The sequence below is a fragment of the Petromyzon marinus genome, chromosome 3, assembly GCF_048934315.1.
Source record: "Petromyzon marinus isolate PM22_M1 ecotype Great Lakes invasive population chromosome 3, UKy_Petmar_22M1.pri1.0, whole genome shotgun sequence".
Taxonomy (NCBI): Eukaryota; Metazoa; Chordata; class Hyperoartia; order Petromyzontiformes; family Petromyzontidae; genus Petromyzon; species Petromyzon marinus.
This window is the reverse complement of record NC_133669.1, coordinates 23,614,702-23,641,026: the sequence shown is the minus strand read 5'-3', so window position 1 is coordinate 23,641,026 and position 26,325 is coordinate 23,614,702. Positions and strand designations below refer to the sequence as shown.

The 26,325-nt window shown below is 40.2% G+C and overlaps 1 protein-coding gene across 1 annotated transcript; it reads left to right on the top strand.

Annotated features, from left to right (window-relative positions):
• Positions 1-1,852: 1,852 nt before the first annotated feature.
• XRCC1 (X-ray repair cross complementing 1) lies at positions 1,853-26,325 on the top strand. The gene is made up of 16 exons (XM_032979679.2): positions 1,853-2,290; positions 4,755-4,847; positions 6,242-6,346; positions 7,097-7,255; positions 7,884-7,982; positions 9,937-10,051; positions 10,332-10,453; positions 11,159-11,273; positions 12,068-12,389; positions 17,176-17,292; positions 17,530-17,596; positions 17,779-17,888; positions 18,934-19,073; positions 19,409-19,499; positions 20,529-20,604; positions 24,488-26,325. Exons 1-16 carry the CDS (start codon positions 2,240-2,242, stop codon positions 24,599-24,601), a joined length of 1,896 nt encoding a protein of 631 aa, XP_032835570.2. The 5' UTR covers positions 1,853-2,239; the 3' UTR covers positions 24,602-26,325.

The following is a 26,325-nucleotide window of genomic DNA, read 5'->3' as shown; positions in this document are numbered from 1 at the left end:
CTACGTGACTTTACCCAATAGAACCAAAGAGTATTATCATAGTATGTTTTTTGTTTGCATTTTGACTGCAGGTATTGTGGTTAATGCAGTAAACATGAATCCTTGTAAAAAGGTTTCAGTTTTGTGGCCAGAAAAAAGGGGAAAAACCCTGTTATTACATTTTGGTACTGGCAAAGGAGGTCTAATGATAAAAAATAGAAGTAAAAAAAGTGGCTATACTGTTCTATTGATGGTAATATTTAATGTATAAGTTATGTTAATTTACTTCGGGCTATCAACACCCAATAGAATTCACGTGTAAGTTAAATTATGTATATATTAAGGCTATCAACTCTTTTTGTGGGTGCAGCAGTGTCGAATTGATTTGCGCATTGCACTGCAGAACGATGACACTTGGCACCTGAGTTTGGTTCTAGGCAATGGTAAAAACATAATATATAATACTTCAATCATCCAATGTATGTCATTAAAGGAAGATATGTGTAGAGATATTTTATGTAGTTGAGGGGCTAAAACTAAATTATACAACTTTTTAATCTGATCTTTCATCTCGATATCTGGGGATTCGTTTTGCTTTCAAGGCAATTGAGAGGTAGGTTTAACATTAGTTTTGTTTAACTCGACTAAAACATGTTTACTTTGTGACTGACTATTCCTTTTCAAGTTTTATACTGAGTGACATAGAATATAAATCACGAAGCATGCCTTTGGTGCCCAGTTTTGGCTGGCCGCTGGCTCATCGCAGCATAATAAATTCAGCAGTTTGTCTTTTAAATGCCTTGTTCTGGAAATGTAGAGTTTCTCACAAACTCTGAAAGGCCTATTCAAGTGTATTGACAAAACTAAATTATTAAGTAAACTAGAACGTAAAATAAAAACTTTGCTTTTGAAAAACTTTAGATTGATTTGAACATCAGAAGAATTTGAATTCAGATAATGTATACTGACTGGTCCAAGCTTTTTACTGCTTAAACAAATGGTGCTGTAAAATATGAATTCACAACAGGCAACCCCCACAGCATTAAACAGGCGACACTGCCGGTAACGACTTAAGAGAAGACGGCATGTCCTGCTTTAAATAAAAGCAGCAGGAAAACCAAGTTTTCTGAAGACTCATAAGCTGATGGATCGAAATGTAGCTTTGTGTTATTTAAGGCAGTGAAAGGCTCGTCTTTAATGCATGCTGTAAGTGAAGGCCTGCGAGGTGCCCAGGGGATGGCAGTACAGAAGTGGCATGGCTTTCTCCGGAAACTTTGGTTCGCTTACACACGTAAAACAATCACGTGTGGTATTGGCCTATCAATATACGTCTTGAGACAGTGATGTTTCACAGGGTAAACAGAGGTCACCATTACAGCACTGTAGTGTATTTGCCAAATTACAGGACAATCTTGAAGAAGAAAAAAAACGTCTGGAGAGTCAGTGAGGATATCCTGGTGATACACAGGTCATTACAAAATTATACAAATACTTTGGCCGTCGAGTTTGAAGACTCGCTGAAGTTGTACTGGTATAAAGTGCTCATCGCTCTTTCAACCCCAGTGCAAGCGCATTTCCAACTAGTTTTGAGACGCAATGAATCGCATTGTTATTGTTGACGAACAAGGAGGTCCTTAATTCTAGATTTGAAGCTTTCGTGACTGCAAGGATGCATACTCTTCGGTTTTTTTCGCTGCTGCTCAAGACATCGCTGGCTTCCTTCCACGCTCCACGTCTGGCCAGAGACACACAGAAGCCTATATAAGCCCTTAGTGCAAGTGCGTTAGTTACTTGTGTGTGTGACAAACGCCCTGGAGGCGTCTCCGTGCGCCGTGACGCGAGGCGCCCGCTTTGAGGTCGCCCCCGAGGCGGATCTGCACTTTGGAAGCTCCCATACGGGGCCTCGGTTGGCTTTGTACGAGGAGGCGCTGGTTCCCCTCGTTTTCTTACCAAAGGGTTTTCCGCCTCCCTCCCCCCTCGATGCATTTAATCACTCGTTTAATCGCACATCTCATCACACGACGAATTAAACAACGCTCACGATTATTTATAGTCGGGGCTCGTACGTTTTGACACAAGGAAAAGCGCGAACGCCCCTGGGCAAATTGGGACTCGCCTGGTCCATTTGTGCTAGGCCCTGCGACTTTTTTTTTAAAATGCGAAGAATATTTTTTTGTTTAAACGAAAAAATATTTATTTTATATTAAGCGTATAGCGTCGTGGGTGTTTTTTTTATTTTAAATACGATTTTGTTGTTGAAATGACTGAAGTAACGCCCGTGAAAGTTATACATTGCAGCAGCCAAGACACGGTAAGCGATTTTCTCAAAAGGGGGGGCTTCGCTTTGCACATGTGGCCATCCTGCAACTACTGTACCGTGTAAACACGACGTGCTGCCCACAGCACGAGCAACTGTTCACTCGTTATAACGCGTCGTTAATTCATTATGATCATACTTTATAGCAGAGTTCAGATGCGGAGTAAAACCGCCATACACTATGAGCAGTCACCCGATATGTACCCCCCCAAATCCGCCAGATTTTTGGAAGGCTAAGCATTCGTGCCTGGGGTTGGTCCTTTGTGTGGGCTGTATGGTCGGCAGCAAACATCAATTGCAGGACTTTTAAGTCTCCACTGCCTTTAAAACTAACACTGACCAGTACGGTGAAGCATTGGATTGGCAAAAGGAGCTGTACATTTACTGAAGCACAGTGATGGGTTGCTCAGGTGCAACAGACATTCATCCGGATCGATGTAACCCAATCAACCTCACCAACGTCAATGATCCTCGTGTGTCGATAAAATTGGTAGCCACGTCGTGAGGCACTGCTGCATGGTATTGGGCCTCAATTGTTCTTCGGATAGACTGGTCCCTGTCACAGTAACGTGGAGTTTCTACCCACTGACTTAAGCCTGCCTGCGGGATTGAGCAGTTCCCAAGACTTTCCTTTGCAAGTTGTGAATGTGTATGTTTTTGACTTTAATAAAGCCGTACAGGGCTATGAAGGTAAAGAAGTGTTTTTGTCACTCGCATCAGCTCGTGTTTGCACATTCAGATGCGTGGTGTTACAGGCAGCTGGGGTGCTACGTTATGGGCAGTAGAAGGGGCAGTGCATCAAAATCTATGCTGCCACGTGAGCACTAACAGACGTGGTGAAGTATGGTCAACGACCCCCCCCCACGATCCGCATGGCGTGGGGAGGGAGGCCCTCATCCAGCAGTGGATTGACACAAACATATCTGTATTTGCACAGTATAATGAAATCTATCAATTACTTGCTAACTTTGTTTGGTCGTGTGTATGTTTTAAAAAAATATTAAGCGAATGTCGTGTCGAGCTTTCACGGGGGTACTGTTACGTGTTAAAATGTGACACAAAACGCGGCATTGTGAGGATGACACACGTACTGTATATTGCATCGGCCCATTGGGAAATTAAAGTGTCATGAGGTGCAATTTGATCACCGATCTTGCTCCGAGAACCGAACGCAGATGGTAATGTACGGCAGTAGAGATCATGAATGGCAAAACACTGATATGCAGTCACGGGTTTTTGTATTCTAAAAGATTACAATTTTGCTGGAAATCAAAGCTTTCGAATATAGTGCCTTTTTAAGGATAACTTCTCTTCAGTTAGAGTACACGATTCTTGAGCGTATTTTGCATTACAATAACGTCCTATTAAATGTTCTGGGTTCTTTCGGTAAAGTCACGTAGAATGGGACTTTACCGGAAGAACCCAGAAGATGAGTCCCTGCAGTCACGAAAGCTTTAAATCGAAAAATGATATTAAATGGATCTACGAACTCTTACTCTCCCTGTAACATTCTTTGTATTGAGGTACATGTCCCTTTACAAGAGCTAAAAATTGCCTCGAATAACGACAATTTACCACGTTTGCTGCACAATTAGATGTTTTTCGAAGAACCCAAGTCGCTTTGAAATGCACCCAATCTCGTCAGCTTCAGGAAACTGCGGTTGAGCCTGGTTAGAACTTCGATGAGCCTGGATGATCACCAGCGCTTGGCAGGTGCTGTGGTCATGGGTCACCGAGGAGAGGTGTCCAGGAAATTGCAGTGCTGTCCCCATCCCGTTGAGTGCCTGGAATATAAAATGTGTACCAGGGTCTGTTTCCACAGGCCAAACAATGCGCGGCAGTCTAAAACAATAGTCGCACTAAATAATTTTCCATGCGCAGAGTGTGCATTCTCAAACGTTTGCTGTCCTCTTTGAGTCTGAAATTTACATTTTTTTTTACTTAAAGCTTGCGTGACTGCAGGAATTCATGTTCTTTGGGTCTTTCGGTAAAGTCACGTAGATAGGTTAAAATAAATAACAAAATTACAAAAAAACTATTAACATTGTTTTTGTTTGGGTCACACGCGCCCGTTTCTGTTGATAGTGCTGTAATGAAAAAAACAAGGAGTAATGCCTGCACGAATGCACTTGAAAAGGATAGAGTCACTTTAAAACGTGCATGTCATAATGGGGATCATAGTTATTGTACCAGAACCACCCACCCGTTTCAGTTCTTTGCAGATGGTAGAGCACTAAAAATGTTTGGTCAATAGGTGGTAGTAGTACATCAACGGGGAGGCTTTTTTTTACCACTGTGTATCATTTACTGTCCAGCCTAAAAATGTAAGTTTTTTCGGTTGTGTATGCCATTTGTTAATAATAAAAAAATAATTGTCATTTTAATGTACCTGTTTACAATGTTATTTCATACATTGTGATGGAAGTTGAGTGATGGTTTTTTTTATTTTTGTACTTAGGTTGCCACTGCTGAGAACCTCCTTAATACGGATGCAGACAAACCGTGGAAAAGTAAAAGCTATGGAGAAAAGCAAATCATTGTAACACTACAGGTATATTTACACTTTTAATGGGACGTGCATTTCATGGGGGGGTGGATCTTTGGCACAGTGATTGGTGCACTGTTATGATCACGGATACACATGCGTATGATTCCTAGCCTTGGCCTAACAGCAGTATCGAGTGATATGTGAACTGGTCTTGCAGTCCACCCCTCTTACCTACCCGCACTGATCAATATGCTGATGTATGGTCAAACAACCCTCTTATACAGCACGGGGAGGTCTTCAACAGTGAGTCGACACGGTTGTATATGAGTGCATACATAACATCTTGAATGTCTATTGACAGTGAAATTGCCAAAACTAAGTTACTAAATTGGTGTGATAGCTGTGTTAAGGTCTGATTTTTTAAAATAAATATCTAATATTGATGTGCTATAATCTTGATATAAACAAAGCGAATATATCGTAATGTTATTTCATTTTGTGACACTTGATTACTTTCGTAAGAATTAAATATACCTCTACTGGAGTTACCTAGTTTAAGGACTGCATATACAGGAATTCCTCGAGTTAACGGGTTACATTCCTGAGACCTGTTCGTAAGTCGGTGTGTTAATTTCTTGGAACTAAATATTTAATTGTACAAATGGCCAATGTTATCAAATGTGTTATGGTTCAACAAAAAAGGGAAGCAATGGTTAACTCATAAATAAGACATTGTACATGTTGTGCTGTAATAATAATGTACAGTGAATAAAACTAAATAAAGTCGGATGGTTCACTGTCATGCATCACGCGGGATGCTGGGGCTCATTACATATTGTGGAGGATCGCTTCACCAAACAAAATAGTTCCGTGGGTCTGTTCATTAGGACGATCGAACGTCCACAAGTTGGCTGGTTAAAAATAATATCTTATGGTAGTGTGTTTGTAAGTGTGGATGTTCGTAAGTCAGACGTTTGCGTCCTGGGGATTGCCTGTAGTTGCACATACAGAGCTAGTTGTGGCATATTTTTCAAACACTTGCCAAACAAGAATAAATAGCAATTAAAACCAACGCATTGTACAGTGACTAGAGGAATCTGTGTTAAAAAATTATTTTTGGCAACCTCTTTGGTATGATGTTATGAAGTGATTTGGTTATGTTTGGCTTTTTTTTTTATTTTGCTAATGAAAATCACTAAATAACTGGGTATTCTTAGATTTAAATATACACTTATAAATGCAGTAAAGACTGACGTACATTACCAGTACAGATAAATATAATTGAAGTAAGATACATTAAAATTGTCACTCAAAGCATTTTTACTTAAATTTGGTTAAATTAGTTGAATATGCATTTTTGAGAAAAATGCTTTATACTCCTATACCTAATGTCTTTTGAGTTGTATTGACGTAAACATATTTTCATCTCTTTGCACACTTTATAAAAAATATAAAAGTTTGAAAAGCCAGAGCAAATACATGCTGTGGAAATTCAAAACAATGGCTCTGCCTTTGTGGAAGTCCTGGGTGGCAACGTCAAGTCCTTTGACCAAGATTATGAGGTGAGAGTTGTATATTTTTAATTGTATAAATGTTAACATCTTGCCCTGTTCTTTCATATCGCCAATGGAAGAGAAGTAATTTGAGATTCAATTCTAATTGATTTAACTATTCAGTTGTTTTGTCGGAGAGTTTGTGAATTGCCAATATGCCACCTTTAAATGTACATTTGGGGCAGTGCGAAAGTTCTGTGGTCCATGGTTTGGTGTTCGTGGCAGCAGTCATATACAGGAGATTATTTTATTTTTCACTTATGCATAAGGTTTGTGTGGATCTGATTCAGTGCTGCCCATTGTTTCTGTAGACAATTGCAGCCGGGCAGTGTTACCACGTAATTAAATATTCTTTAAAGTGTTGTGTGCATTGAAAAGATTGCATGGACATTGCAATACCAAATAATGCAAATCTCTATAATTGGCATCACTGAATTTGAACGGCATTAATACCATATTTTCATTATACAACACTTTAGAACATAAGACACATATCTAAACTTCAGCCCGGTGTCAATACATTTATACAATTGTGGTCTCGCACATGCACAGACACCTACCGGATTATAAGACGCATGCCCAACTTGAGTTTAAAAATACAGGGGGAAAAATAACTTCTCATAATCAGGAGAATACAGTAATGCAGTTACTCTCATGTGCACATACTTGTACTGAGTCACTAGTACGTAAGCCTGAACACACTTATGAGTCAGGCACATTAAAAATGCACACTTAACTTTGTTCTTTCTCTGTCTGCAGGTGATTTGTGCCATGTCTTTCTTTATGAGCCCTGGAGAGAGTAAGCGAGCTCAGAACACAGATAGGGTGCGCATATTTGGCCCTGAGAAGCTGTGTCGGCCTGCAGCCGATAAGCAATTTGAGACTGTGAAGATTGTTTGCACCCAGCCCTACACTAAGGTGTTGTGCACTTTGCATCATAAACGTGACATCTACTGGTTTTGATTTATCACTCTTAGTTTTGCCTAGTCTCTGAATGCATATTTTGCCTAGTCTCTGAATGCATATTCCACAGTTTCAAAAGACACGGTCCTTGCTTGACAGCGTTCATTCAAGTTCTGTCTTCTTGATAGACCTGTTTCTTCACCTGAAGAAGGCCACTTGTGTTGTGGCCGAAACGTCGTGAGAATTTTATAATTTTATGTCATTATTTTATTTCCATTCTACGTGACTTTACCGAAAGAACCAAGAAAATGAAAATGGTGTTTAAGAAAATCTAGTCTCAAAAGAAAGCACATGTAATGCATATAAAATCCAATATAACTAATTACTGAACAAGCCATAATTCAAGGCTTACTATGATGCAGGGCTTGAAGGGCAACTGGGAGATTGATAGTTTGCTATAATGATTACTGCTGCAGCTTTGTTTCTGAGGCTTTTGTCAATTATGTAAAAGGCCAAAGAAAACATAAAAGGAAATTACAATTGTATTAAAACAGACTAATTATTTTCACATTGGCAGCAGCGATTTGCCTTAACCAATGCTTTGGCTGGCTTTGTGCCGATCTCTTGTGTTCTTATTTGGCAGAATCTCAAGTTTGGCTTGGCGTGCATAAAGTTTTACTCTCCTCCAGAGCCTGGCACCAAGTGGACTGGTCCAAGCACCTCCCATTTGAAAGACTCCCCTGTAAGATTGCACCATTTGCTAATGTCACCCATGACATTCACTTTCATTGCAGAGTTAATCTCATTTCAGGGAATGAACGGAACCGTACTACATTAGCCAAATGAGTCACCCTGGATTTCTGGAGTGCCAACAGCAGCGGTAGATTTAATGTGTATTGCGTGAGAAAATTGTTAATTATTGCATGCACTGATTTAAGCACATTTGATGTACAGTGAGGGAAAAAAGTATTTGATCCCCTGCTGATTTTGTACGGTTTGCCCACTGACAAAGAAATGATCAGTCTATAATTTTAATGGTAGGTTTATTTGAACAGTGAGAGACAGAATAACAACAACAAAATCCAGAAAAACGCATGTCAAAAATGTTATAAATTGATTTGCATTTTAATGAGGGAAATAAGTATTTGACCCCCTCTCAATCAGAAAGATTTCTGGCTCCCAGGTGTCTTTTATACAGGTAACGAGCTGAGATTAGGAGCACACTCTTAAAGGGAGTGCTCCTAATCTCAGCTTGTTACCTGTATAAAAGACACCTGTCCATATAAGCAATCAATCAATCAATCAGGTTCCAAACTCTCCACCATGACCAAGACCAAAGAGCTCTCCAAGGATGTCAGGGACAAGATTGTAGACCTACACAAGGCTGGAATGGGCTTCAAGACCATTGCCAAGCAGCTTGGTGAGAAGGTGACACAGTTGGTGCGATTATTCGCAAATGGAAGAAACACAAAATAACTGTCCATCTCCCTCGGCCTGGGGTTCCATGCAAAATCTCACCTCGTGGAGTTGCAATGATCATGAGAACGGTGAGGAATCAGCCCAGAACTACACGGGAGGATCTTGTCAAAGATCACAAGGCAGCTGGGACCAGTCACCAAGAAAACAATTGGTAACACACTACGCCGTGAAGGACTGAAATCCTGCAGCGCTCGCAAGGTCCCCCTGCTCAAGAAAGCACATATACATGCCCGTCTGAAGTTTGCAAATGAACATCTGAATGATTCAGAAGACAACTGGGTGAAAGTGTTGTGGTCAGATGAGACCAAAATGGAGCTCTTTGCCATCAACTCAACTCGCCGTGTTTGGAGGAGGAGGAATGCTGCCTATGACCCCAAGAACACCATCCCCACCGTCAAACATGGAGGTGGAAACATTATGCTTTGGGGGTGTTTTTCTGCTAACGGGACAGGACAACTTCACCGCATCAAAGGGACGATGGACGGGGCCATGTACCGTCAAATCTTGGGTGAGAACCTCCTTTCCTCAGCCAGGGCATTGAAAATGGGTCATGGACGGGTATTCCAGCATGACAATGACCCAAAATACACGGCCAAGGCAACAAAGCAGTGGCTCAAGAAGAAGCACATTAAGGTCCTAGAGTGGCCTAGCCAGTCTCCAGACCTTAATCCCATAGAAAATCTGTGGAGGGAGCTGAAGGTTCGAGTTGCCAAACGTCAGCCTCGAAACCTTAATGACTTGGAGAAGATCTGCAAAGAGGAGTGGGATAAAATCCCTCCTTAGATGTGTGCAAACCTGGTGGCCAACTACAAGAAACGTCTGACCTCTGTGATTGCCAACAAGGGTTTTGCCACCAAGTACTAAGTCAGGTTTTGCAGAGGGGTCAAATACTTATTTCCCTCATTAAAATGCAAATCAATTTATAACATTTTTGACATGCGTTTTTCGGGATTTTTTTGTTGTTATTCTGTCTCTCACTGTTCAAATAAACCTACCATTAAAATTATAGACTGATAATTTCTTTGTCAGTGGGCAAATGTACAAAATCATCAGGGGATCAAATACTTTTTTCCCTCACTGTATGCCTCAGAAAACGTGGGTATACTCGTTAGAATCATCTAAGGGGAGTTCATTTAATTATCTGTACATTAGCATGTGTATCGGTTGATTCTTATATGATATGTGTTTTTAATTTCCTGTTCTCATGCTGTTGGCAGAGAGGGAAAAAACTTGCCGGTTTTAAAATTAAAGAGGAAGATGAAAGTGAAGATATAAAGCCAGGGGCATTATTCTTTAGCAAGAGCAGCCCTCCAGATCATGACTCTCCAAAAGGTAAATAGCAAACGCTTAAACAGTACTGTTGACTGTGCACTTGATGTTTGTCAACATGCTGCAGAGTGCATGAGTCGACTCTTTAAAAATAACACCATTTAATATTTTGAAAAGACTGAGTTAATTTAACACGATGACACAACGGTTTTTTAATTATACCAAGGATCTTTGGTTTTTGTAGCAATTACTGGATCCTGTTGGGAAGTTTATAATAGCAAAAAAAGTCCAATGAAGTGCAGGTTTTCGCTTTTAAGAAAAATGTACACAATTACATTTTCAGCTAAAAATTCTGGACCAAGCTGTACAACACCGACTTTGACAACTGAACAATCGGAGAGTCCAGAGGGATCGCCCAGTGCCAAGCAGCTTGAGTTCAGTGGAAGCAAACAGTTCTCAAATAAGGTACAATTTTTCGATTTAAATCTTTCGTGACTGCAGGGATTCATCTTCTTCGTTATTTCGGTAAAGTCACGTAGAAGGGAAATAATAAAATAATAAAAATAAAACAAAATAAAATTCTCACGACGTTTCGGCTACTTGTGTTGTGGCCGAAACGTCGTGAGAATTTTATTATGTTTTATTTTATTATTTTATTATTTCCCTTCCTAGTGATTTTACCGAAAGAACCAAGAAGAAGGTACAATTTATTATTGGGGCACACTACTATTGGTGCCTGATCCTCCTGTGAAAGTTGTCAAATGTAATATTGATTATTGGCTCATATTTTTATTTTAGACATACAGAAACCAATGTTATGAATCTCGCAAGGGAACTGGGATCTTGGATAGTCGTGTTTTCCTTTTTATTGTTAGTGTGAAGCCATTGTGTGGTAGTTATTGACACTTGAGTGTTATATTCAATACAATACGGTGCAGTTTATGACATACAATTTGAGAGCCGGGTTCATTAGAAGAGTATTTTAGGGAGTCTGTTTTTTTTTAAATGTAGTGGTCAGGTGAGTGAAGTGGTTGAATGTCAAAATAATATAAAATAATAATTGGAGTGTTGCTAGAAGGGATGCAACTTGGTTTAGCCTTTCCATATGTTTTTTTAGCTCCTAAATATGAATGCCTTCCAATTAATATTTTTTCCTCCATTTTGAACCAGACCAACTCTGGGAAAAGAAAGGCTGATCACTCGGGCGAAACAACGCCTAAAAAGCAACGAACAACCCCCTCTTCAGCTAAAAAAGACACGCCTGAATCATCACCCAAAACTAAAGGTTTGATAATGTGAAATAACATTTTACAACAGCTGTGCATTGTATACTTTTATCATTATGAGAAGCGGTGATGGCCTTTCAGCAGCGGTGATGGCCTTTCAGCAAGTGATTTGGATTATTTTCATTGGGGTTCATTTTCTGAAAAGTTCATAGAGGTCATTCGTTAATTTCAATTTATTATACGTTTTTATTAGCTGGATTAAGAATTAATTTATTGGAGGAATATGTAAAAAAACGTTTCCATAACCTTTTCAATAATGTGAAACTATATTACCCATAGCATCAATACTAGTAAAACCAATACTGTGTGTATATTTGGTTTATGTAAGGTCTTCAGCGAGAAACATTGATGTTCTGCCAATAAAACACCAGCCTTTGTGTACAGAATTACATCTGGCTGCAAAATGGCATGCATCGGCATGCTCTTGTGAAAATGTCTGAACATAGTATGTTCCAGTTCCAATAATGTATTAAAAACATGCTTCTTTTATCACTGGAGTGTACTATGAATCAGATAAAGATACCTCAATATGCAATCACTTCTTTTTTTAGTAAATTAAAGCAATGCTACATTAGAAACCTTTCCCCTTTTTATATAAAACATAAAAAGTGATTGGCAATTGAAGGCGTAATATTTTATCTTAATATGGGCTTAATAAATAGTTATTTTTGGAAAAAATATTAATATAGTAACAAATTAAGGGGATATATACAAAACACGTTACAGTGTATACATCACATGTACACGTGTTGTCACACCGTTTGACTATTTGTTATGTACTTGCGTGCTGTAGGTGGCAGCAGTGCACCCCTTTCTCCAGGCAGTCTTAAGGCAGGAGACCCCTGGCCAGCAAAGGGTTCCAGAAAGGACTTTTCTCAGCCATTTACTAAGCAGCCAACGCCCGTGAAACACAGCTCGGCCTCCCAGGGCACATCGGGGGCTTCTCGGGGTCCTGAGGGTGGCGGGAAGGCTGTGGAGTTTGGGCAGCTTCTGCGAGGCGTGGCGTTCGTGCTGAGCGGCTTCCAGAACCCATTCCGCAGCGATCTCCGTGACAAAGCCCTCGCCTTGGGGGCCAAGTACATGCCTGACTGGACGGACAGCAGCACCCATCTGATGTGAGTGTTGTGATGACAACCGTGCATGTGTCATACATAACAACCGCCACTGCCACCCACGGAAAAATGACAATTCCTCGTGCAACGCTGGAAGAATGCCACCCCCCAAGGCTCAATGCCATGTCCTCAGACACTTGCACAGCCACAATTTGACTATCTCACAACACCTGCTCTTGATTCTATCACTCCTTATCTCCTTAGCCCTTTTGTCATGTGTTTTCAATTTCGAGGCTGCCAATCAATCACGTTTTCTCCATTAATATTGAATTGCATTCTTCTGCCAACATACAGTAATTATTTTAAATAGTTTGCTGTAACATTCATTATCTTCCATTTTCAATTCACCACTTAATGAAATTCTTTATTTTTTATTAGCCATTTTATCTTGAGTTTTGTTCTTCATTTGTCATTTCTGGCAACATATCGTGCCTTTCTCACTTTTTTGCAAAGTGATTGCAATGTCTTGTTTTCTGGTTTCCCAATTCATGTTTTTTTTCTATTTCATGGCATTTCAGGCATGCATTTGTCCACACGGATCAATGTCGTTGCGTTTTTTTTACATTTTCAATGAATGTTCATTATTCTCAACCAAGTATTGGTTTTCTGAACATTCATGCATCAGAATTTTTGCCTTCAGATATAACGGCATTTTGTTCTTAATTACAAAATCCACCAATGAATAAGTGCATTTAAATATTACGTCACATGGTGGCATATGCCGTACACTCTTATTATCTCCAGTGGACCAGTGGTTGTCGGAAGTGTTTTAAGTGTCTTATGTGGCCAATTCAATTAACACAAGTTGCCTGAAAAAAATACTCTTAATTTAATAAATGTTGTATTGGCTGCCCCTTAGGTTTGCCCACAAAACATAGTTTGGCTGGTTAGATGTGAGAGGGCCCTAGAGTACTTGCTATAATTGCAGCGCTATAAATTCTAGCACTGGCTGAGTAAACAGAATCATGTCTAAAAATAGGGATACAACTAATGCCATTGAGTAATGCCTAATTAAACCACATTTTATGCTTTACAGTATCATTTTAAGACTTAGTATAGCGTTCTGGCAGCGTAAATAGAAAGATTTACATTTCTCATTAATTTTAAGCAGTTATTAAATAGTGTGTGTTTCTGTGAAAGTAAATTACATGTGATGTTCCATATAAAGCAATCGTTTTGTAGTCGTGTAATAAACAGTCTGACTACACATGGTCCATTCATGTTGGAGGCTCTATCGTTGTATGGTATCTTAGAACGCAGTGTCAGTATTTAGTTTGACAATTGTTTTTCTCTTCATGACTGATGTGGTACCACTCAGGGAGGAATTGTGCATTGGTGTTCTTCAATAGATCACCGGCTCAATTATTTCTTATTTTTGGAGAGAGAGTGCTACAGGAGAAAGAGACCGATGTAGTTTGGTTGATTGTGTGTACATGTTTTTTTCTGGGAGGCAAAATTCGCTGTCGTTGGAGAAGCACAAAGAGCTTATGCGAGCCGTTTTTGTAGTGTGCGCTCGATATGAGCCTGCAACTTTGGGGTCGTAGGTCAAGTTGACAGCAAGCTTTATTTTCAGACTTCAGTAAGTTGACTGCAGGAGAGATGTCATGATCTTTGCATGTCCTTTCGTTTCCCACATCTTTGTGCATTGTGAACTTTTGAAAGTGCTCTGACTTGAACTAGACCAACTCCCCGGCAACCTTGACATGTTTTCCCTTAATTTTGAGGCGTTAATTTCAACATGAAAAAGCATGCAACATCCTCTAACGGTATATAGAATGCACTGTGCTATTTAATATTCATTGTGGGCTTATCTATTTAAAAATAGTTTTTTTTAAGGTTGACACTTGGAATTTAAATTCTTTGAATATTATAAAAACAACATACAAATACATGATTTGCATAACAATATATTTCTATTGGTCCTGAAACAGGCTTAGAGGATCAAAACATTAGGTGGATCCCATTATTATTGCTCACTATTGAATTTTCCTTAAATCCAACTTTAGTATTCATTATTGGCACATTGCATGTAGAGATATTTTCATATCCATGCCCAAGCTGTTCATGAAGCAGTTGGACTAAATTTAATTTAGCGTCCATAGCTTTTTTTTAAGTGCAATTTGTGATTTGATGCTGTTTGGTTGTGTGTCCTATATTATATATCGATTTAAGAGGACTATTCCTTTTCGACAGTGGTTTCTTAAAATTGTCAAACTAGGCCGGGCAAAATATGTTGACAAAAATGTGTAGGATAGTGATACATTCCTTTTAGCAACAAAAATGTAAACAGACGATAGCTCCTAAGCATGGATATTAAGACATAATATTTTACCAGAAATACTGACTGTGTACGTACATCGGTTTGTATATAAATGTTATTGTGTGGTTTTGTACCATCGTGAAACATTGCTAAGCTTCCAGCAATGATGTAGAGCACAGTGAGTGGTTACTAGTAGCCTGGCCAAATCTGAACACGTTGAAGAGGTTTTCAATGTCTTTCACATCAAGAAATCAATTTCCAGCATTCGTTATTTAAGCAACATACGTGACCTTTCTGCCACCATACCGCCAACTGAAGGGCATGACTTGTAGACTGGAAACCTCTTTGCTAGACCCTCGCTCCATCATGAATGCTCGTGTCTGTGCAATTTTGATGTGGAATAAAAGCTCTTATAGGACATGAAGCTTAAAATTTTTACTTTAAAACAATCGCATCGATAAATTATTACACTGCATCGGAAACATCCACCATCCCTGCTGCTTGCTTCGATTGGATGTTGATGAACATAAATGCCCTTGGTTTGGTAGCGTGTATACATTTTAGACAAAGGCCCGAACATAAGACCGTTTACTTGAAAGAGCACTGTTGTGGTACTCTGTTCAATTGCAATGTTATTGAACAAACAGAGTGGATGGTTCATTTGGGACATTATGGACCTGGTGCAAAGTGGAGAAAGTAACATAATGAAGTAAAGAGGTCATCCAACTTTGAATAAATTACTGACAATTAACCACAAGCTTCCACTAGCTGCACTAGTGGAAGCTTCTAGGAAGCTATGTTGGCAAAATACATGGCGCGTGTGAAATGGCAAACATTGTTAAGTAGTGCAATGCAATGTTGCATGAGAGAAAAACAACCGTGTATACGCATTCCTACGTGTGTTTATTTGCATCTCAAGTACCAAACACACGAAGTGTCCATTTTAGTAGATGGTAATGTTCAGGACAAATACAAAGTCTGTTGTGGGAATGTTTATTTTTTAAGCCTTATCTATTTTAATTGAAACCTCTTAGCAGTCCTGCAGTGTTGTTTCATTAAGCTTTGTTATAGCTTTATTTTTAAATATCTTTGTTTCCATTTCGTCAGTTTTTCCAAAAAAATCCTTGCATTTACCCATAATAGCCTCGTGATTTTGGACTTTCTTGTGAGTTTTTAACATATACCATTGACCATCAGGAATACCTCTTTATGATGTATTTGTCCTAATTGTATTTGATGGGATATTAACATTAATTATGCACTGGAGCAAGTGGTGATGAAGGCCATAATTCTTCCCAACAGGATGCTGACATCCCTGCTGCTTAACATTATTTTAGATAGGAATATGTAAACACAACTTATTATAGAATTTAGACTCGGTGAAGTGCATACATAGAATCATCAACACTGTTGGTATGCTCTAAATGAACCTGATAAATAATAGTAATAATTTGCACTTATGAAGTGCCTTTCACAAAAAAATCTTTAGCCACTATGAATGAAGAAATGCCATTAAACAAAAAAAACTGAAATGGCAGAATAAAAGCCATATAGGAACACAACTAACTTGGAAAAACTTTTGAAATGATAGACGGTGCAGTATTTATAGATGTCAGTGCTATCCGAGAGACTTATCTCCAATGGGTAGGGAGTGCTAAAACCGGGGGGCCACCACCGTAAATGCCCGATCACCCTAAGAACGCAACAGATTGTGTCGTGCATAAAAAACACAAATATGTCGTGCTATATTGGAAAACAGTTTTGTGCCTGGATTCCTGTCTACCTGGCCGGTGCTCGGCCAAGCACCTGTGCGCAGTGGTAACAACACCGCACACATCTGTCTGATGACGTCGCCCGCATCCCACAGCGTTGAGATGGGTTTGTGCATTTTGACGTCATGCCTCCTCCCTCCACAACCAATCCTCCGCTCTGGCCGTGTATCCTGCGCATATGCAATAGAGGAGAAAGAGGCGGGGAGGTATAGTTATGGAGGTGAGGGAGGGAGAAAGAGAAGGGAGGGAGAGACGGGGAGGAATGGAGAGGAGAGGGTATGGGGAGAGAGTGAAAGGGCGTCGAAAGGAGAGGAAAGAGAGCAAAACGGAAAGAGGAGCGCGATGAAAAGTCAAAAGCAATGGGAGGGAGGGTTAGGGAGAGGCAAGCAAGATTGACCCGGGAAAAGGAGATGTAAGAAGGAGAGTGATGGTGAAAGGTGATAGAAACAGGGAGAGTGCTAAGGGGGAGGAAAGTGGGTGGGATACAGTGGAGGGAGGAGAGGAATTGGAAGGGAGAGGTTGAAGAGGGGACAGAGCAATAGAGAAACAGATATACTAAGCAAGAAATAGATAAATGTGGCTATACTGCAAGAATATGCAAGAGAAAGGTGGAGAGAGACTGGGTTCTAAGTAAAATTACAAGTTTTGCTCGCTGGCTGGCTGAGAACGACGGACAGATGGTCATGCGAGCTGTTGTTAAAGTTGAAACATTCTAGATTGTGTGTTTAACCCTAAATATTTGTGACTGTTTTTTTAGCTGTGCATTTGCCAATACACCAAAATACAACCAAGTCAAGTCACAGGGTGGAATCATAGTAAGCAAAGAGTGGATTTTAGACTGCTACAAACGGCGGCAAAAACTCTCCCACAAGAGGTAAATAAATCCTTCAATAATAACCGCAAAACAAAAATGTTGAAAGTGTTTCCTCTTTTGATTGAAATGACACATAAAATAAATGAGACAGTTGCCTGCACCCATACATAAATCTAAGCCCATCATACGTGTAATGTAAAGAGATATTTTCTACTGCAGGTTTCAAGGTATGGCATGTCCTTTATTTTTGATGTATTCCTCTGTTCAGTGTGCTTAAAAGCTGTGTTTTTTTTTTAGGTACCTGTTTGATGGCGCTTCCAGTGAAGAAGAAGATGACGATGAAGTGGAAACAACTGCAGGAAAAGTACAAAAAATTTCACTCTATCCAATTATTTTTAACCTCAGTTGAAAGAATGTTTCCAATGCCATTTATTTGAATGCTCATTGCGCCGGTTTAACGTAAATTAATTATTGTTTGTACATTTGCGAACCTTGTGAAATGTTAATTGCTTTCCCGGAAAATTGTCGATGCATTCATCGATGCAGGAAAGCAGCAGCAGCTCAACGCCTGTAAAGAAGCATGCAAATGGCCAAGGGACATCCCAGAAGACCGCAGGAATCCACAAAGAAGCGGAGAGTGATGAGGATGAAAAGAGGTATGTTGAAACTCATGCTTTGTAGTAAAGCCCATGCAAGATTGCAAAGAATAATTGACATTTCTAGCAACGTAGTAAACATTTTTTCATTGTGTGTGGAAGTACGACCGAATCGATGGGCCACTGGTCGCGACTGACTGAGGAAGTGCCAGGCAAAGGAGAGGTTGCGCACGAAGGGGCATGACTGCTGCGGAGAGATTTGGAGTTTTGAGATCCGCTGGTGTACAGGGGCGAGGTGGATTGTTGCATTGCGAGACCGTGAGGGACCGCGATGACTTGGAAGGGGGGTGGGAGGCCTTCATTCGCTAGCATCGGTGGCCGATGATTGATATGGTTGACGAAACAATTGTACCTGATGAAAGAAGCATGCCATAATTCAGTGCAATGATGGAACATTTAAACATCCGTGAGTGTTCTTGTAAAAATTCTATATTTAATTTTGTCACTTAACTCACTGTAAACAATTTCACGCCAAACCTTACAGAAGGCTGTGCTGCGGTGAGTTTTGCGCAGATGTTCGTGGGGATTCAAAGCCATATTTTTATCAGTGGGGGTTGTTCTGCAACAGATTGGTACGGATGAGACGTTGCAGGGTTTATGTTGTTTCCTGCTGTTTCTTGGCAAATCCTTGATGACTTAGGTAGTTTTGAGGGCAATCTGTTTTAATGACTCCATATGGGAGTAAAAATAAATAAATTGAAAACGCACTGCTAAGACAATGGAAAAAAGATGATCGTAAGGGGCAGCCTTGCAATTTCACAGCTCGCGGGAGAAAATCTCTTGAGCTGTGGCGATGCTTATTTCGAGTAATAAAATATAAACCGATGTCATAAAAAGACCTAGGTTGGAGAGAATGTGAATGTGACAGGCTCGATATATTTTAATAAAAGTTTAAAGCAAAATTGGCTATGAAAGTTGTTTTGTGGAAAATGACCTGGCAGGTAATGTTACGAACACACATTCTATGTACGGCGCAACATCAAAAACGCTGGTGAGAGTTTGGCGTTGAGGTGCAACGATGCGTTTTGACGTTTGCTTGTTGCAGGGGGCATCAGGAGGCAGAGGAGGACATCTATGATGCATCGACTGATGAAAATACGGATACCGAAGAGAACGGCGCAAAGTCATCAAAATCCAACGGGGATGAGAGTGATGAGAAAGAGTTTCCAATACCAGAACTCCCGGGTCAGTGATGTCTCCTTGAATCACTGGTTAATTAAACATGAGCATCGTTAAATTTCCAGCTCTGGTCGTCTCAGTCTATGATGAATGTACTTCTCCACTCTCACTTGAATGTGGTTGGTTTGAAAATGTGGTTTTGTATCGTCTGTGTTTCGTGGAGGCCCATTCTCTGGAGATAATGTTTTGTTCAATGTCTCCCTTTTTATTAATGCTACAGATAGCAATTAAAAGGTTCTAAGTGTGCCTGCATGAAACGATGTGGGATACAAATTCTGCGTTGTAATGCTTTTTTTTGTCTTCCCTTCTTTTGCCCCCTTGTGTACTCTGGCAAAATGCAGACTTTTTTACAGGGAAACATTTTTACTTCTACGGAAATTTCCCAGGCAACGAGAGACGCACACTGTGCCGATATGTGGTTGCGTTTAATGGGTAAGTACCGTCGAAAACATGCTCGAGAGCCAAATCCAGGGGGGCACTTGTTAAGGTGTGAAGTACGCTGATCGTTAAGGGAAGGCAGATGGAAATAAAAAAAAAATCTGTTAATTTACAACACTAATTATGGTTGCAGCATTCTTCGCATTCCAACGAGTGTGGCTGTACAAACATTACTAATTCATTCTATACAAATTTTTTTACCTAAATGTTCCCTTGTTATAATGTAATATAATAGGACAGATTTTTTTTTAGTCTCCTGAAAATATAAGAAATATTTGTTTTTCATTTCGTTTTCACTATATTTGTAATGGGTAAATATGACTAAAAATATCACCGGTTTATTGCAGTATGTCGTTTTACCCTTGAGTTTATAGCAGCGTATTCAGCAGCCGTAATAAACAAGTTCGAAGCCGTTACTGTCTAGCCCAAGGTTTTCCTTGCCTCACCGTTAAATATAAATCACGTGGCTGCTCTTGGCAACCGCCCGTTATATCTAGCACACCTTTGCCGTAACATCCCTCGTTTTAAAGTGATGATTTTCAAAATGTGTGCTGTATGCCACTTTATCCTTTTATTTAATTGATGGCACTGTTAAAAACAGAAGATTATATTTTATACACTTAAACCAATATCTGTTGTGGATAATAACGGTCTTTGGGGTTTAAGTGGAACATGGATGAAGGATTGAAGCAAGATTTTCAATTCAAGTGTGTCTGCAATGCTGAAGATTAATTGTTGGCTTACAACCAATGGAATGTGTATTTGAGCACTGTTATGTATGATGTTTGGCAAGATTGGGGATGGTTGGAAAAGTATAGATGGAGGTTTTAATTACATTCTTAAGTTAGTATTTATGGTTTAGAAGGCAATGACTTATATGTATTTACACACACATTTTACAATATATCTCACGTGAGTATAAACTGAACGTATCAACGTAGTAAAGGTTTGAATGTTTTTTCCCCGGTTTGTGTTTTTGCACTAATTGCTGCCGATACTTGCATGCGCACGCCGCCTTCTCAGGCTGCTGGAGGAATACATGAACGAGCGCGTGAACTTTGTCGTCAGTGCTCAGGAGTGGGACGATAATTTTTATGATGTGAGTAAAGCACGGTTGTTGAGTGTCCTGCGGGTTGATTGCTCGTGCTGAAGTGCAATAGGGGTCTGCTGCGGTGTAGAAGTAGGTCGGGCACATTTCGAGTCCGTGATTTGTGTTCATGTTAACCACATTTTTAGCCGAATGTCCTGTGGGCACAAAGCATCGAACGGAATCTATTCCGCTCACGATACGTGCATCAAATCACGCGTGTGACAATTGATTATTGATGGTTGATTTAATGATATTCAAATGATATGCCAATGTTACGTATTCTGTTGTAACAAGCAACACTCTCGAGGGGAGATAGAAAAACATGAAATAGTAATTATTAAATGGCACACAACAAGACAACAGAGGACAGAAGATATCCCAGCCCATCCATGGAAGAATGCAATTCTTCTGACAGCATATTTTATTAAACTTAAGAGATATCCTCCCAAATGTCAGGTTTAAATGTGTACGCATGCTAGTTCGTTGAGTTGCTTCCAATATAGAAGGTAACATTTTAAATCAATTTTATTTTTACAATTATTGACCAATCCCTAAACATTGCCGTTTGCTTTTGGGCTCCAAATTTAGAGCACTGGTGGTGTAGCAAATATAATTTGTGGGATGACAAAAGTGCAGCATTTGTTGATATTGAAAGCACAATTTAAACTTTAGGGCTCTTAAATCAAGTCTATATATATTTTTTACAATGGATTTCAAGGCATTTGACCGTAAAAATCTAAAGAAGCAACATAAATTGCATCGACTTTGAACTATTTATGAATCTTATAAAATCTCAAATAAAACGTTTAGATGGCCCGTGTAGGCAGCATTGCACATTGATAATGGACATTACACAAAACACTGGCGTGCTTTATACTTTACTGTTATTAGGTTTAATAATGTTGGTGGTGAGGTCAGTGGTATTTTACTACACTTTAAATTATTTAATGCACCTTTTAGAAAGGACAAAAAAAACTTTAATGTATGTTTTATATTTCGCTGTGTGGATGCTCAACTTATATTAGCAGAATATGCAATGCATTTTACATTTTAGATACAGTACATGTGAAGTAGGTTCAACTGAGTTCCAGACGTGCTCTTGGAGGCAACACATTTATTTAACACCAACACACGAGGTAACTGCCCTTTAACAGAACAACAACCAATGGTGGTGACCACCAGGCTAACTACACTAATTACAACGTAACTAGCTTCAACGGACCGGACCACAGCTCGGGTCCAGGTCCACGTGTTGGAGACTCGGTAGAACGTAGAACGTCAACGAAGGTTTCTTCAAGATGAACAACAATGCCGGCCCTTCTGGGGGACCCGGCTTATATTCTCTGCGGCGTGGCTGGCTCTGCCCTTGGCCACGACCACCTTCCAGAACCTTCTAGCAGGATCTCGACCCGGACCACGTGACCACCCCTAGCCCCCACTTGGGGCCCCTTTGTAGACTTAACCGGTCACGTGTCCTCTCGGGTCAACCAGAGGGCCACGGCCTTCAGTAACTCCTTCCCTACGGCCAGCACTCCCACACCCGATCCTCTAGGGCTGGCATTGCACGCCGAGTGTGATGCCATCCAGCGCTATCAATCAGCGCTGACCGAGCCCCTCTAGGGCCGGTACTACACCCACACCATAGTGGTGTCCTTGATGTCGTTACATCGCACGCCATGCCTCTATAGGGACGGTACTACACCCACACCATAGTGGTGTCCGTGATGTCGTTACATCACACGCCGAGCCCCTCTAGGGCCGGTACTACACCCACATCATAGTGGTGTCTGTGATGTCGTTACACCGCACGCGGTGCCTCTCTAGGGCTGCTACTACATCCACACCATAGTGGTGTCTGTGATGTCGTTACATCACACGCCATGTCTCTCTAGGGCCGGCACAGCACAGTGACATCCCGCGATATCATGACATGTGTATGTGCATGCTAAATATATGCTTCGTCTTCATTATCAGCAATTTCCTATCTGCTGCTGGATGAAGGCTTACTGACACTGAAATTCTGCTTTAAGTTCTTCAGTCATGTCATGCATTGCCATTGGTTGTTATAATGATCATCTTAACCAAATGTGAGATGGTTGTAACTTATTCTCTGTTTGATTTTTGCTTTGCTTCCCCAAATAGAGTACATAATGTATTTAAATGTGTATTACTTAAAGTGCTTAAAGTTGATGTGAATTACCCGAGTCTCCGAATATATATTTTGAATATTGACTCTCTTGTTGTTATCGTGTACTTAGATTTGCCCTCACTTTGGCTGTGTTGAAATATAGCTTGCATATCACCAGACCGTGATCACATCCTGCGTTAAATTTGACAGACGTGCGCCACAATTTTGGATTTGTCGGAGGGTCAAGCCCATTTTGCTTCCAATTTCTTCATTTGGGCTCCTCGTCGTACCTGAACAAAAAAAGGATATTTTTCAATTTCCTAAAAGTTTGCAAAACAGTGATCCCTTAGAACTTTACACAAGTGCTCCATTGTGTGTGAGTGAAGGGAAAATTAAAACAGCTCTTACAAGTGATGTAACGCCTTTTATAATAATGGTTCCTAAACTGGACGATGTACTGCACTTATGAGTTGATATGGCTTGTTTTAGAAGGATATATGAAACACATTGGGTATATGCTTGACCTGACGAAGCAAATCTCATATATGCAGCTTTGTGAGGGTAGGCTTTTACTGTGAAACATCACAAGAGCATGCACACATACTTGTGACTTAAACAACATTTGTAAATGCTAAAGTGCATGCGCAAAACACTGGTATATTGTGAAGTCACTGAATCATGCTCCTGCGTATCTGTCGTGTGCATGAGAATATGAGTGCTCAGGACATAAACACAAACTGTGTGGCAATGCATAATAACATATACATGATTTTGTACTCACGGTTAATAGCGCATGCATTCCAAAGTATGTTATAATGCATTCAGGTAATGTTACACAAGTGTCCGTCATCAGGTGATGATCACCTGATTGCGGACACTTGTGTTGCGACCGAAACGTCGTGTTCTTTTTTCGATCTACTTGACTTTACCGAAAGAACCAGTGAGTATGGATTCCTGCAGTCACGAAAGCTTCAAGTCAACATTTCAAAGGTGCCAATAAACAGACAACTAATCGGCTTCGGTTATTACCCTGGAAGTGGAAAGTGCAGCATATTTAGGCACATCAAATGTTCCCACAAGGAAATTAAATGTAGCGACAGATGGGCGACAGTCACTATAAACATCCAGTGACGACTGGTTAAAGTTACACACTGCCATGTATGGCATCAGGAAGTGTAATGGCCCTTTGCAAGTGTAATTCAGCTTGACTGCTGATCCAATAAATATAGCAATACAAATAACAAGTGCATTATCCTTATTGTTAGTGCTGCTGCATGAACTAATGATTATGTAATTTATTTACTCTTAAAAGAGAATCAAGTGCATGATTGAATAGTTTTCAATAATGTATGTGTATTTTTTAAATGTATTTCCACCAAAACTCTCGAATGTTTTTTTACACACAAGTGTCTGTCGTCACCTGATGACGGACGCTTGTGTTGCGACCGAAACGTTGTGTTCTTTTATTTTTCTATCTACGTGACTTTACTGAAAGAGCCAGAGAGTACCTTTTAAATGTTGAGTGTCTTAATCTTAAGTTAACCATGGGTGAACTGCCCATTGAGCTGAATGCTTATTTGACCTTTCAAAGACGAGCGATCACTCGTTTTCCTTTATTCTCATTGAAGGTCTTAAGACACGTGATGCGTTGGAGTATTTGCCGCAGAGGGCAAACGTGTTTCCCCCTACCCTTCCAAGTCAGGGCTCTCGTGGATTCAAAGTGTGGGACAAGCTGATTTTGTTGTGCTGTGACTGATGGCGCAGGCTCTGACGGAAAACCCGAACTTGGCGTTTGTGAAGCCCCAGTGGATTTACTCTTGCAACAGCAAGGGGAAGCGTCTGCCACACCAGCCATTTGTAGTCATCCCCCAAGAGTGATGCTGGCGACGGGCAAGAACTCGTTCCTCTTTTCCGAGAGAACGCCACGGTGACGCAGCATAACGACCTTGACGCAAAGTGGCAGAGGACATGGGATTAACAAACACGTGTGTCCAGAAACGTCTGTGTTGTCGAAGCAAAATGCTGTTACTCCCAACATTTGATTTAAAAGAAGTAAAAAAGAAAATACAATAGGGGGAAAGCAATCTTTTTTTTGGGTGGGGGGGGGGTGCGGGTTATTTTTTGTACAAAATGACAAAGCGCTAAAGTATTTCTACTAAGTAATGAATTGCAAAAATAAACAAAAAAAATGTATTCAGCAGATTCTGTCAACCAATTGTATTCTTCTGTATGCATGAAAAATTCATACGCCCTCGTTTTTTGTGTAATTCAATATGCAGAAGTTAATCACTCGTGAATAGCGTCAAGCATTGCATCGAGTCCCTTTGTGGATGTTTATGGCATATACCTCATCGTCACAGTCGTGTCAACACCTGGTTGTGTTCGAGAAAGGCTTTTCTGTGATAATGAGTTATGAGTGTATTAGCATAGAAAGCCAACACAGATAACAGTCACCGCTATTGAGAAAGACATTTTGTGTTGTGGTTGCATAATGGATTATTTCCATTCAAAGTTGTTACCAACAAGTTGCATGGTACTCCATTAGCGTTTAGGTACATGGAACCAATATTAATGAGTTAAAAACTGGGATAGATAATTTTCTGTATTGCTCGGTTTTTTTTACCATTAAAAAAGTAGTTATCTCTTTAAAAAAATAATTTAATCATCAGCTGTCGGCTGAATGAGGACTTTCCCCCAAGCTACCATCATCCCTCGTGAGATCCTGTGATGTAACACTCCACCTCATCTAGTATTTAAAGAAATTAAATTGCTGAGTATAATAAGTAGGCCTTAAAAGGAAAAAACCCCAATGTATTCAGTTAACTTAATTACCTGAAAATATTTGTAAACATACCACACTGTTGAAGGAGTTCATCACACACATCAAGTGGCAGTTTATCAACTCGTATTTCTTGTTTGATTTTCTGAATGTCAAAAGTTGTAGAAACACCTGTGCAGGTGAACTACACAGGGCAAGGCTGTCTTTAGCTTTGGCATGCCCGAGAGGTGGTGTTATATAAGTTGTGGCCCAAGTATCTAAGTGTTGGGGTCGGCATCTTATAAAGTGCTCATCTCTTGTAGATGTGTAGGTCCCTTCGTCAGTCCACTGCAGGGTGAAGGCCTCTCCATGCCATGTTGGTATTCTGAGTTGTTGGACCATACTTCACCATGCTGGTCAGTGCAGATTGGTGAAGTGGTTGGGGGGTGGGGGGGCTGGCCATTGCAGGATTGGGTCACATATCGCTCGCCGCTGATGGTAGCTTTGGCCGGGAATAAAAATCGGGTCGCTGATTTGTAGCGCACTGAGCTAATGACTGCGCCACCGTGTCACCCGGTCAATTCTTGAGGCCACAGTTGTTTCGTAGGTGTGTTTTGATACATAAAGTGTTTACATTTCGTTTCCTTACGTCTGAAAGCGTGGCGTCATTTTTCTATACACGTAGTACAGTATATGTAAGCTATGAAAATACGCTTTGTCACGAAACGTGTTTTTCACTGGACTTTAGGACGTCATGACTAAACCTGAATGTGTGTGTATCATTTGGAATGACTGGAAATGCTGTATTATTTTAATAAACTGCAAGGTGCGCTTTCAAAGTTTA

Coding starts and splice junctions, on each gene's coding strand:
- XRCC1 (XM_032979679.2), top strand. CDS start 2,240: ATGACTGAAGTAACGCCCGTGAAAGTTATACATTGCAGCAGCCAAGAC. Junction 10,052..10,331: donor AGATCATGACTCTCCAAAAG/GTAAATAGCAAA, acceptor TTACATTTTCAG/CTAAAAATTCTGGACCAAGC. Junction 17,597..17,778: donor TGGAAACAACTGCAGGAAAA/GTACAAAAAATT, acceptor TCATCGATGCAG/GAAAGCAGCAGCAGCTCAAC.